General features: G+C 36.5%; 1 protein-coding gene across 1 annotated transcript in view; it reads left to right on the top strand.

The window, feature by feature from the left end:
* The window catches only part of LOC106942081 (adhesion G protein-coupled receptor F5-like), a 24,681-nt gene extending 12,877 nt beyond the window's left edge, over window positions 1-11,804 (top strand). Inside the window, exons 12-26 of the mRNA XM_015025257.1 lie at window positions 4-263; window positions 2,033-2,428; window positions 2,976-3,082; window positions 3,171-3,229; window positions 3,317-3,456; window positions 3,685-3,894; window positions 4,615-4,824; window positions 4,917-5,051; window positions 5,128-5,306; window positions 7,878-8,042; window positions 8,136-9,539; window positions 9,653-9,694; window positions 10,345-10,404; window positions 10,572-10,638; window positions 10,718-11,804. Coding sequence (XP_014880743.1) covers window positions 4-263; window positions 2,033-2,428; window positions 2,976-3,082; window positions 3,171-3,229; window positions 3,317-3,456; window positions 3,685-3,894; window positions 4,615-4,824; window positions 4,917-5,051; window positions 5,128-5,306; window positions 7,878-8,042; window positions 8,136-9,539; window positions 9,653-9,694; window positions 10,345-10,404; window positions 10,572-10,638; window positions 10,718-10,791 — 3,508 coding nt within the window. The 3' untranslated portion in view covers window positions 10,792-11,804. The remainder of the gene's footprint in view (window positions 1-3; window positions 264-2,032; window positions 2,429-2,975; window positions 3,083-3,170; window positions 3,230-3,316; window positions 3,457-3,684; window positions 3,895-4,614; window positions 4,825-4,916; window positions 5,052-5,127; window positions 5,307-7,877; window positions 8,043-8,135; window positions 9,540-9,652; window positions 9,695-10,344; window positions 10,405-10,571; window positions 10,639-10,717) is intronic.
* Window positions 11,805-12,213: the final 409 nt, after the last annotated feature.

Here is a 12,213-nt window from a genome sequence, read left to right as displayed (position 1 = left end):
GAGTACTACAACACCTGGAACAACAGCCATGAATACTACAACACCTGGAACAACAGCCATGAGTACTACAACACCTGGAACAACAGCCATGAATACTACAACACCTGGAACAACAGCCATGAGTACTACAACACCTGGAACAACAACCATGAATACTACAACACCTGGAACAACAGCCATGAGTACTACAACACCTGGAACAACAACCATGAATACTACAACACCTGGGACAACAATGGTTAATGCTACAACAGTTGTATTAGGTAAGGTACTTTTATTACTCAATAGATAAGTTTCCTTAAAACGGATTAGCAGCAATAAATAATTATTCATTTTTTATATATTTATATAACAATATACTATATACAATATACATGACATTGTGTCAAGAGGTGGTTTGTTTTAACGCTCAGTGACACAAAAGACTGGTTTAATGATATTTAAAATAATATTTGCAACATTGGTTTGGTTTTTACACTTATGAGAGAATAATGTGCAGCTTTGTTGCTCCACCAGTTAACACATTTATCTCAGAGTTTGAAGGGCCCAATCAAATCTCAGCTGAACTTTTTGTGTGGGATTTGTATTTTCTACTTGCTGTTGGGAATCAGAATTCTGGAGACCAAAAATGATGTACCAACCTCACAAGGTGGCATCAAAGTTGTTGAGAATCAACCAGTCAATCAAATTGTATTTGTATATCACCTTTCAGCAACAAGGCACTTCAAAATGCCTTTCATAAAAACACAAAAATACAATGCGATAGAACACACAGTCAACAATTGAATCATTACATTTGTCAAGTTCCATCGTTATACGTCAGATTGTTGATTAATGTTTCATTGATTATGTTTTTAAAGTAACTGTAGGTTTTTAGTCTAGTTTTAAAGCCACTCAGTACCTGAGCTGTTTTTCAGTTTTCTGGAAGTTTGTTCCAGATTTGTGGGGCATAGAAGCTAAATCCTGCCTCTCCATGTTTGGTTCTGGTTCTGGGGATGCAGAGCAGAACCAGAAGACTGAGTGGTCTGTGAGGGTGATGCAACAACAGCACATCATTAATGATTGCTCATTTCCATCTGTAATAACTGAAGCTATGTGTTGACTCTAGATTGCTCCTCTTTAGGTCCAAAGATAACTTCAGGTTTTTTTTCTGTTCAGCTTGACAAAGTTTTGGCACATCAACACATTTATCTGCATCTGTTCAGTGTTTGGATGGGTTCAGTCACCTGGTGACATTGTAATGTAGAGTTGTGTATCATCTGCTTGATTATGGTAGCAAATCTTATTCCCTGTTATAACCTGAGCAAGTGGGAGCATAGAGATATGAATTAGAAGGGGTCCTAGGACTGAACCTTGGGGTTCTCCACATGTGACTTCTGTCCACTTTTAGAAGTTTCCTATTGAAACAAAGAAATCCCTGTTCTTTTTGTAACATTCATACCATTTGAGTTCTGGACCGGAGAGTCCTATCCAACTCAGAACTTACATCAATGTTTGGTTTATGGGATTATTAATTGTAATGAATAATAAATTACAGTTTGAACTATTATTAAAATTCTAAGTTTTTAATTTAATTAGGACACCACATAGGAATTTGCTAATCTACTGTGAAGGGCTGCATGGTGGTGCAGCTGGATTTCACATTTTCCCCTTGCATGTGTATGTGCTATCCAGGTATTCTGGCTTCCTTCTAGAGTCCAAAATTATGGCTGTTTATTTTGTGCTTTCTTTAATTTGTTAAAGTGACGACCTGGTTATAACCCCACCTCTGGACCCAGACCCCCTGTCTTCTCGTAGTGGGTCCGGGTGACACTTGGCAGATGTTAGAATAAAAGTTCTCAATGCTTCCTAGTTGACTTTGTTAAAACACAGCAAAGAAATGGTTGAACTAACTCAAGAAGGAAAGAAAGAAAAATACATTAAAACTATTTGGAATATTTTTGAGTTATTTGTATGGAGTAAGAGTCATTTTGATTGTGTCTTTTTTATGTTGGTAGTCTAGATATTTATGTCTTAATTTTCTCCTTTTCAGGTACAAGTGTGATGCCACAAAACACAACAATGACTCCACCTACTCCAGTCCCGTCAACTGTTCTCCCGACAACCAGTGCTACAATTACTACCATCCCCACTACTACTATCCTTATTACAAATCATACCACCACTGTTCCCACCACACACCAGACAACAACTACCCCATCTCTCCCTATGAGTGCAACAAACATGACTACTGCCATCACAAAAACACAAAGTACTTCTGCTCAACCCAGTACAACTGTTATATTCGATACAAATACTACCCTGAACTTGACCAATATTATTACTACCAAGGCCCCCACACCTGCTACCAGTGTTACTGTTACCACAGTTGCTTCATCTACTGTCTCGACCACCACTGTCACCCTACCTCCTTCACCTACACCAGCAGGTAACATTGCTGTGACAAATTCTGCTTGTTCTTTCATTATTTACCCGGGGAATTTCCTGCGATTGCATTTTTTATAGTCATGGATAGCTGACTTGCTAATGCTTTAAAATAACTGAATAAATAATAATTGTAAATGATTCTTTATAAATATTTATAAATTGTGATAAATTAATAAATAATTAAACATTTTTGTCCCCAGAAATACAAAAAGATTAATTCTTTCTGTGTAAAGTATTCTCTGTGAACTATTTGTCTTTAAAGAGAATGATGTTGACTTGTTCTACTGTTTTTATATTTTTATCCATGAAGTGTTTTTTTTTTGTTTGTTTTTACTAAATTGCATTCAGCGAGCAACCAAATATCTAATTTTTGTTAATTTGTTAATAGTTGTTAATGCAGAGATCTATCACAGTTGACAGTTTTTCTTCCTAGACCTGAGACTGCTTGATGCCTTTCTAGTAAATACTCTTTACCAGGTGTGTGTTTTGTATGGATGCTCATGTTTCTATGGTGCCCAAATAAGTAACTTTCCATTTTCCACAAACAGCAACTGATATTAAAAGGTCAATGAGATTAAATAAGGATTTTATACAGGACTATAATAATAAGAGCAGTTCTAAATACAAAGAACTTGAAGGACAATTTAATGGACTGGTAAGTACATTCTTTGCTCAATATGATTTCAAATTTTCAGCTGTTTGTGTTTTGATGCTTATAATTTCACCCACATCTATTTCCACAGCTTTCACAACAGTATAACATCAAAAATGGAGTCATTGCTGCTTTTGTGACTGACATCAGGTAATTAGCTTTAACAGTTGTCTAAAGTAAAATGTGTTAGTCTGAACATGCTTCTGATCATAGTTTTGGGTTTCATTTGTTTTACAGACAAGGAAGTGTTATTGTGGACTTTACTATCAGGACATTTGAATATACCACTCAGATGGCTGAGGCAAATGATAAACTCATTACCGCCATTGAAAGGGAAATTGCTCCTGTTCTGGATGGAAAAGTTCCAGAAGTCCAAAGTGAGTGCCCAGTGCTTTCTTCATTCTGTATTTAACAGGAAACCCCAAAAGGTTTGACCCAAGTCATGCCGTTTAGAAAATATTTATCCCAGATACTGAACAAATGTATGTGAACTTTTGAATTCAAGGAAAGTTACAAAAATGTTCTCACTAAGTTTTCTGGCGTGAGAAAACAGAAATTATTTTATGTAAATACCTGGTTTCAGCTGTATTTGACTCTCTCTGTAGGTGACACACCATTGACCTTAAGCCCTGAGGTCATCTATACTGATGAAACCATGACACTGACATGTGCCCCCCCTGGTTTTAATTTAGAAGACGGGTTTAGTGTTAAATGGAAATTTAAAGGGTTGGTACTTTCACCATCACGCAGACATACAATTTCTTCCAAATATCCATTCACACTGGTTATTGCCCAAGTGATTCCTTCTGATGCAGGTAAGTTAAAGCCAACTTTATTTTAAAAAGCAATAAGTGAAAAGTTCTTGTACATTTTAAATATTGCAGTATGACATTTAGGCAAGTTTATAACTTAACCTTACATGTGGTTCTTTATTTTTTTCACACACATTTTCGTTCATTCATTAGAATATTAAGAATACTTGATCACATTTTCTAATTTCAAACGTGTATAGGTTTGTAGGTGTGTAGAACAAATTCATCTGAATTTGAGAACTGAAAAAAAAAATTAAACAAAGTGATGCATCACCTACAACTGTGCAAAAATAGAAATATTTGCTATATTTATCTATGAGACAGGAACACTATCACACTGCAACATGGCTGTATTAAATTAGTTCTTTTAAAGTGTTTTAACTTGTTTCACTTATGACCTCATGAAGACACGAGAAGAGCAACACAGCAGAATTAATTGTTGGTACAAGTAAATTAAGGAATTTCAGGTATACCACAACATTCTTGTAAAAATTCATAATCAGTGATATTATCCTGGAAGAATAGTCAGTTATATGTTGTTGTTAGGATGCAATTTACAGTTATAATCAAAACTGAGTTCAATAAGACACCAACATTTGTTTCCTTTTATGGCTTTTATGGCTCTAATAAATACATACATCTTTTACATACAACAAACTTTCAGTTTATATAAGACTTTTGGTTCATGCATGTAATTACTAATTATGATTTCCTTCATTTTAGGGACTTATGAATGCACATCAACACGAAATGATATTATTGTCAATCAGAAAAGGGATGTGTTGCCTAGTAACATCAGATCTGCTCCCGTTATCAGTGTCAGTCGTACAGTTCTTGCTAAATGTGACCAAGGGAAGAGTGTACCACTTAAGTGCTGTGTCCAGTCCCCTTTCAAACTCAAGTGGTATGCAGGAAATACACCATTACAATCAGGTATGCAGTAAATGATGAAATACACAAATTCCAAATACTCAGAAGCTTAGGACTGTCTTAATAATGTTAATCACAATTCAAAACATTTGCAGGTTCAACCCTGAACTGCATCACTTATCAATATCCGATGCAAAGCTGCACTCAAGAACAGAAAGCAACATTCACCTGCAAAGTTGACAATCCGCCGGGTTATGAAGAAAAAACAGCGTTGACTGTTTTTCTCAGTCGTAAGAGCAGTGTGAAATTTTGTTAAATTCATGCTGTTTTATTCGCATTTTGACTTGCATGTTTTTAAATTTTTAGCTATTATCTGTAAGGATGCTGAGTATGGAGAAGGAAGAGTAGATGACATAAAGGAAGGAAACTGTGAAGAAGGACAAACAGGAACCAAGACTGCAGTTTGTTTGGCTTCAGGAACCTGGAAACTTGTGAAAGACACCTGCATTATAACCATAATCAAAGATTTGCTAACTGAGTCAGTGGTAGGTAGATTCCATTTTACAAATGTTGTGGATCCCAGAATCTAGTGATGACTTAGAATCATGTCTATGTTTCATTTGCATTTACAGTATGTGGAGACCTCATATATTCAAGCATATTGACCAAGATGCTTTCCAGAGTAAAAACAAATACAGAACACAATGAAACAGGAACAGTGCTCATAAAACACTAAAAAAATACAACAATGTTAAAAGTGGTCAAACTTCAAAAGCCTGTTTAAAGGCATGGGTTTTGTTTGACCTTGAAAAAACAGATCAGAGAATGGCTTGCAACTCATAGGGAAGACTATGCTAGACTGTTGGGCCAGCAACTGAAAAGGACTAATGGCTTCCACCTATGGAGGCCCCTCCAGCAGATATTTACTGGCTGACCATAAAGTGCTGCTGGGCTGAAGGGTTTTCTAAAGTGGTGCGAGAACATTCAGTGCTTTAAAAACAAGTTCCAGCAATTTAAGTTGTATCCTGAGCTGAACTGGTGGATAGGAGTTATATATTTTTGTTTACACAAGTTAGTCAACAAGCTAATGGCAGAGTTTTGGACAAGCAGATGGAAAACTGCTTGATACAGTCATATAAAATATTACAATAATCAAACATCGAGCTAACAAAGACGTGGAGGACCTTCTGCAGGTCACTGTAGCTAAAGAATCTTTACTTCTAAAAAAAATTGAAAAAAGATTATTTTCCCAACAGAATCAACCTCTTTGTCAAGTTTGAAGTTACGGTCGAGTTTCACTACTAGATTGTTTTACCACTCTGTTGAAGTGGAGGGTGAAAGATCCAGACTGAGTGGAATGACAACTTACCGGAAGCATCAAACAAAGTCCTTCTGGTTTTGCCTCTCTCTCTCTCTCTCTCTCTCTCTCTCTCTCTCTATCTATCTAACATGGTATACAAAGCATGATGATACCTGTGTGTTGAGGTCTATGGTTGTGCCATTTTTGCAATATGTACATGTTTTTATAGACCTTATGAAGTTTTAATTTTAAGTCTAAGACCAGTACAACCAGACAGTTGTCTGTGTCTAAGCTTAGTGCATGCATATGTGTATTTTTGCATGTAAACAAAAAATAGCACAAGTATAAACTTAAACTCAGAGATATCTTAATTTGATGTATTTTAGTCTGATTCTATGATTTGCAGTGGAGGACCTGAACTTGACCTAGTTTCAGGAGGTTTTCCACTAGAGGACCTCTAACTGGTTCTGCGTTAGTCCACCCCTGCCACATTTATCTCCATTAGCAGATCTGGCGCTGCTCTATGTGGCTGTTCTCAGTTTTTCATACCTATTTCAGGGGTAGTACTAGCCCCACCCAGCCAAGTAATGTACAGAAGCCATTTGATTGACACCTGACCATTTGATTGACAAGTTGATTGGCTTGTGATTACCTCACTGGAAACCCCAAACAACATTACTCATATAGTTTAGTTGTGGGCAGGTGAACATGCCATCTGCTATCACAGAGCTCCTCAGTCTGGAGGAACAATTATGAGTTTAATCATAAGCAGAGCCAAAAACGCGTGTTAAGTTTTGTAGCTGAATGACGTGATATAGCAGCTCTGCTAGCAGTTCATCGCTTTGAAAAGCTGACTTCAATAAAAAAGACAAACGCTGTGGTCAGCTTTATGATGGAGCTGCAGTTTTGTCCCAACAGTGCAAAACAGCAGAACTACATAATGCCAACTTGGTGTGATGTGACCCAGAACCTCAAGGTTTTTCAATGCTGAATGTCACTCCAAACATTAGTGGAGAGTTGACCCCAGCTGCTGTGCTCACTTCTCACCTATAATCTGTCAAACATTTCCAGCTCTCTTTTTATAACTCAATTTGGGTTTACCAGTAATTAATACAAAGCAGCTTACTGTAGTTCCTGGTTGCTCCTCTCAGTTCACACATCTGCCTCTATGTTCATACAAAAACATAAGACGTGAGACCACAGACGATGACCTGGTTACAAAATCGATCCCTATCTTTCAATCTTTTACCACATACATTTCTATAAAACTTATTAACAGTAATCTGTGCTTAGCAACAAAGTCCAACAACCAAACTAACCAACCTAACCAGATCATTCCAGGTGATTTCATCTTTGCTCACATGGGCTGTGGCACTTGAGTACAGACAACAGTGAAAATCTTTCTTTTTGCAACTCAAAGCCACAAAAATGTGACTTTTTGTCTTTCTAGGGTAGAACCAATGTTCTCAGCTAGTAGCTTGTAAATATCTCAGCATTCACATGGTACCTCTTTGCCTTTTCAAATCTGAAGTGGAAGAAGGTCGAGCCTCTTTTCCTCATTCTTGTCATCTTGGTCAGATGGACCTAACAGTGATCTATCTTCCAGGTACTGAACAGTTAATTTTCCCTCCCATGACTGGCTCAACTATCCATTTGGTTAACATTTAAAGGCTTAAAATAATAATTTATCAGACTTTAGGTGACTGGTCAGTTACTACAAATCTGGTTTGCTTCTGCTGAAAAGGAGCTTGTCTGATTCTTAATATTTTTACATATTTTTGCAGTCTTTGTTTATATTCTCCTCACATTTATTCAGGATCTGAAAAATGAAGAAGTTCCAGAATTTACAGGGAATTTAACTAAAGCTGTCAACGAGAAAGAACAAGAAGTCACTCAGTCACCTGCAACAATCTCTGCCATTGTCAATATATTAAATACCATTGCACAAGTTTCAAATGATGTAAAAGAAGATGTCATGCAGGTATGGTGAATATGCTACATTTTATATATAACAACTTTGTAGCAAAGGTTTGAGAATGTTGTGGATTTTTATAACATATCTCTTCATCTACAGAATGTACTGGAAACTGTTGATGTCCTCATTAGTGACAATGCAAAAGAATCTTGGAGCTTTCTGAATACAGGTGAAAACCAAAATTCCAGCTCACTATTGCTGTTTTCAATGGAGACAATTTCTGAAAGACTGAATGGTTCATTTACAATAATTACTCAACGGATTCAGCTCAAGAGAACCAAATTCACAGACTCGTTCAATGATGAACTGAACTCCACGGTTACCATAGAAATTCCAGAAACAGGTTTTGACAATACATTTATCACCACTATTCTTTTCTCCTCCTTGAATAATGTTATGCCACCACGGACCTCTGCATTTAACTTCAGCCTTTTTAATGAAACCAGCAATGAAACTTACCCCGAGAATGTCATCAATGCTGCTGTTCTGCTTGTCAAAATAAATGAAGCAGTTCACAATGTCAGCTTAAGCTACAACAAGCTCAATACCACTCTGGAACTGAACCCTCAGTGCGTCTTCTGGAATTTTACTCTCTTAGATAATCTTGGTGCCTGGGATGACAAGGGCTGTAAGTTTGTTTCTGATATAAACGATACCGTGACCTGCACCTGCAACCATCTCACATCGTTCTCAATTCTGATGTCAACTGGCATCCCTGAAAAACTAAGAACATTACTGGATATAATGACATATATCGGAGTTGGAATATCAATGGTCAGCTTAGTTATTTGTCTCATCATTGAAGGAATTGTATGGCGACCCCTTACCAAAAACAGCACTGCCTTTATGCGCCATGTTGCCATTGTTAACACAGCCCTGTCCTTGCTGATTGCTGACATCTGTTTCATCATTGGAGCCGCTATTTCAAAGAACCCCAAAGAAAACCCAGACGAGGACTACAAAGTTCCAGTTGGACCATGCAGTGCAGCAACCTTTTTCATGCACTTTTTCTATCTCGCCATGTTCTTTTGGATGCTCGACTCAAGTCTGCTGCTCTTGTATCGGTCAGTCATGGTCTTCTCCCAAATGTCCAAATGGACCATGTTCGCCATTGGCTTGACTGTGGGATATGTTTGCCCTCTGATCATTGCTGTTACTACAGTAGCTGCCACTGCACCTGGACGTGGATATGTAAGGGAAGATCAAGCTTGTTGGCTAAACTGGACAAAGACCAAGGCCCTCCTGGCCTTAGTGATCCCTGCCTTGGCCATAGTTGTGTTCAATATTTTGGTCATTCTGGTGGTTTTGTACAAGATGCTCAGAAGACGAAGCACTGGAAACCAAGCCCAGGCAGATGAGAAAAATGCCCTGCTAGTCATTTTAAGATGTGTGGCTATACTGACTCCATTATTCGGACTGACCTGGTGTTTGGGAATTGGAACCATGGTGGACCCAACAAATGGAGGGATCCATGTTGCTTTTGCTTTCTTCAACTCATTGCAGGTACTTGCATTTAATCAGAAAAAGGATTGGAATTTGTTGCTGGCATTTCAGTATTTTTTTATTTTTCATTTTTCTTGTACTCTGTTAATGAAGTAATTTTTGACCTTCCTCAGGGTTTCTTCATTTTAGTGTTTGGGACATTATTCGATGCCAAGGTAGGATGACTTCTTAAAAGTTTTACAATAATTATTTCCTTTGCGTTTTTTTTTTTAACTATGGATATGCATGTACTAGTATTTTCTCCAAATGAAGGGGCAGACAGGTTTTCACACTAATAGCTGTCATGAACACAAAAAAAGAAAAATCTAAATTAGTCATATTTGAATTTAAACTTCATATTAAATGTAAGGATAAGCAGTTTGGATGTGAAGGTGCCTGTCTGAAACATTCATAAATTTTTGATTGTAGAGCTTAGTAAGGCAAGTTGACACTCATCTTACAGTACTCAGTACGCGATAGTACACGATAGAAGTTTCTAGTGGCCATTTTTGGTGAAATGAAGTAGACCTTCCAGATGGTCCTTCTCCACAAACTACCACAAACATTTGTGTTTAACTTCCGTAAATTAAACTTAGATGTCCACGTTTTTTAATCTGTTTTTAAACTGGTTTTGTCTCTCATCCAAACTATGTGACTAGTAAATACAAGTTGCTCAAATTTCTACAAAATCTAAGTCACCACAGAAAAGGAAATTAGCTTAGCTTAACAAAAATATCAAAATTAGTTATGTTGTATGCTGGACAGTTCACACACCATTTCCCCCAAACTTATAAGTTTTTTCTTTAACAAATGTATTTATTTTCAGATCCGCTCTCTTGTTTTGCGACAAGTCCCTGCATTAAGCACTACTTCTAATCGCACAAGGGTAAGTTCTAATTTGAAAACTAAAGAACACCAAAATTATAAAAAATCTATAATTTGATCAGTTTTACATTTTGGATTACTGATATGTCAAAGAGCCTACAATAGACCTGTGATTTCATTAAATATACACAAAGCAAACTTTTAATTTCCACCTATTTCCTGCTGTAGAGCACGAGTGCAGGAACTTCCTCCAGTGGTGCAGAAAACGTCATAAACCGAATTTTTCGGAGAAGGGGTAAGTTGTTCTCATGCTCATTGTGATCCTTTTTGAAATTGAGTTCACTATCATGATTGACATGTTGTTTGTCTTCCAGGGGTGTACCGTGTTTCACCAGTTCCAAACACAAGCAGCAACACTGACTCCTCACAGTCATACAGCAACATCTAAATCAGTTCAAATCATGTCTGCAGATTTACACACAAAATTCCTCATTTTTTGTTGTTAATTTATTTGCAAACGCTGCTTTTTAAAGATAGAAAATGATATGATGCTGTAAATACTCCATGCTCAGTTCCACAAACTTATGAAGGAAACTGAAATAGTATTTTAACACAGTGGCACATCTCTTGTTTTTACTACATGTCCCTTTACTGCTGTTTCTGTCTTGATATTGTGAAGCCTACAGTTTCACAGTCAGTGTATGAGAGTTTTTACAGTGCAATGCAGAGAGATGAAAAGAAGGAAAATAATAATTTCCACCCCCCTGAACTTTTCCATTAATGTTACACAAGATCATTTCATGGATGATTGAAATAAAAGTTATATAAAATATGACGACATAAAAACAGTCACATTAGGGATTGCACTTAAAACTAAAGCAATGATACAATGGTGCCCCTTTAGAACATGGAGCTAAAAATAATATTTTTTAAAAATGTTGAAGGCTAATTCAAAAGCTGAGTGAAATTTTAATCTCTACAGAAGTTCACATGAAATATGGATATTGGTTTGATTCCTATGCAAAGATGTGGACATTAGATGAGTTTGACATGGGTGATGATTAAGAACATTTTATCAGAAAAGCTGCAGATCCCAAAGGGTTGAAAATAAAACAGTTAATGAAGTGAAAGCTTAATGAACAAAAAACTTGTTCTCTTTTATCCCACACTGAATGCACACAGTATGATCTGCTGGGCAGTTGTAGCAAATGTTTGACTCAGTGGCTGCAGTAAATAAAGTTACTTTTCTTGCTTTCAGTTGGATCAGAGTATTTTCCTCAACCTCTTTTTTTATGAAAACTATATAGCGCCTTTTTCTGTAATGCAACTTTTATGAGAAAACTTGCAGAAGAACTTTTCCCATAATATATTAACATGTCCTAATGAAAATGTGTTACAGTTGCATCTGCTTAAAATATTATGTATTTTTTGTGGAATCATAAATTAAACACTTTGAAACAACACAAAGGGCAATATAAAGCGTTTATTTTTAAGTGTGTGTTTTCTGTCATGTCACACAGAAAGGCATCTTTAAAGCTGATATTTCTGTTAGAACTAACAACCCAAGGCACAACTAACCAACTAATCAAAACCATACTATAAATTAGGCCCATCAGTTTAATAAGTACTAAATTTAATTACCTGTGTTGGTAAAAATTGCTCAATTGTTTTGCTGCAGTTGTTTTTTTTTTTTTTTTTTTTTTGCTGTTGTGTAAATAGTTCACTCTTACATGACCAAATGAATGTTGGTGCTTTCATTACATCAACACAAAGTTATTTACTTATTTTAAGCTTTTGAAGAAAAGTGCCCAAGTTTTACAGACATTCATACTCAGGTTGTTTCCACTCACACATATTTCCGTGATTGTTT

This window comes from Poecilia latipinna, unplaced genomic scaffold (genome assembly GCF_001443285.1).
Source record: "Poecilia latipinna isolate Pla-1442-1.1 unplaced genomic scaffold, P_latipinna-1.0 Scaffold4029, whole genome shotgun sequence".
Classification (NCBI taxonomy): Eukaryota; Metazoa; Chordata; class Actinopteri; order Cyprinodontiformes; family Poeciliidae; genus Poecilia; species Poecilia latipinna.
Note: the sequence above shows the minus strand (reverse complement) of the source record. Positions and strands in the feature narration are given on the sequence as shown.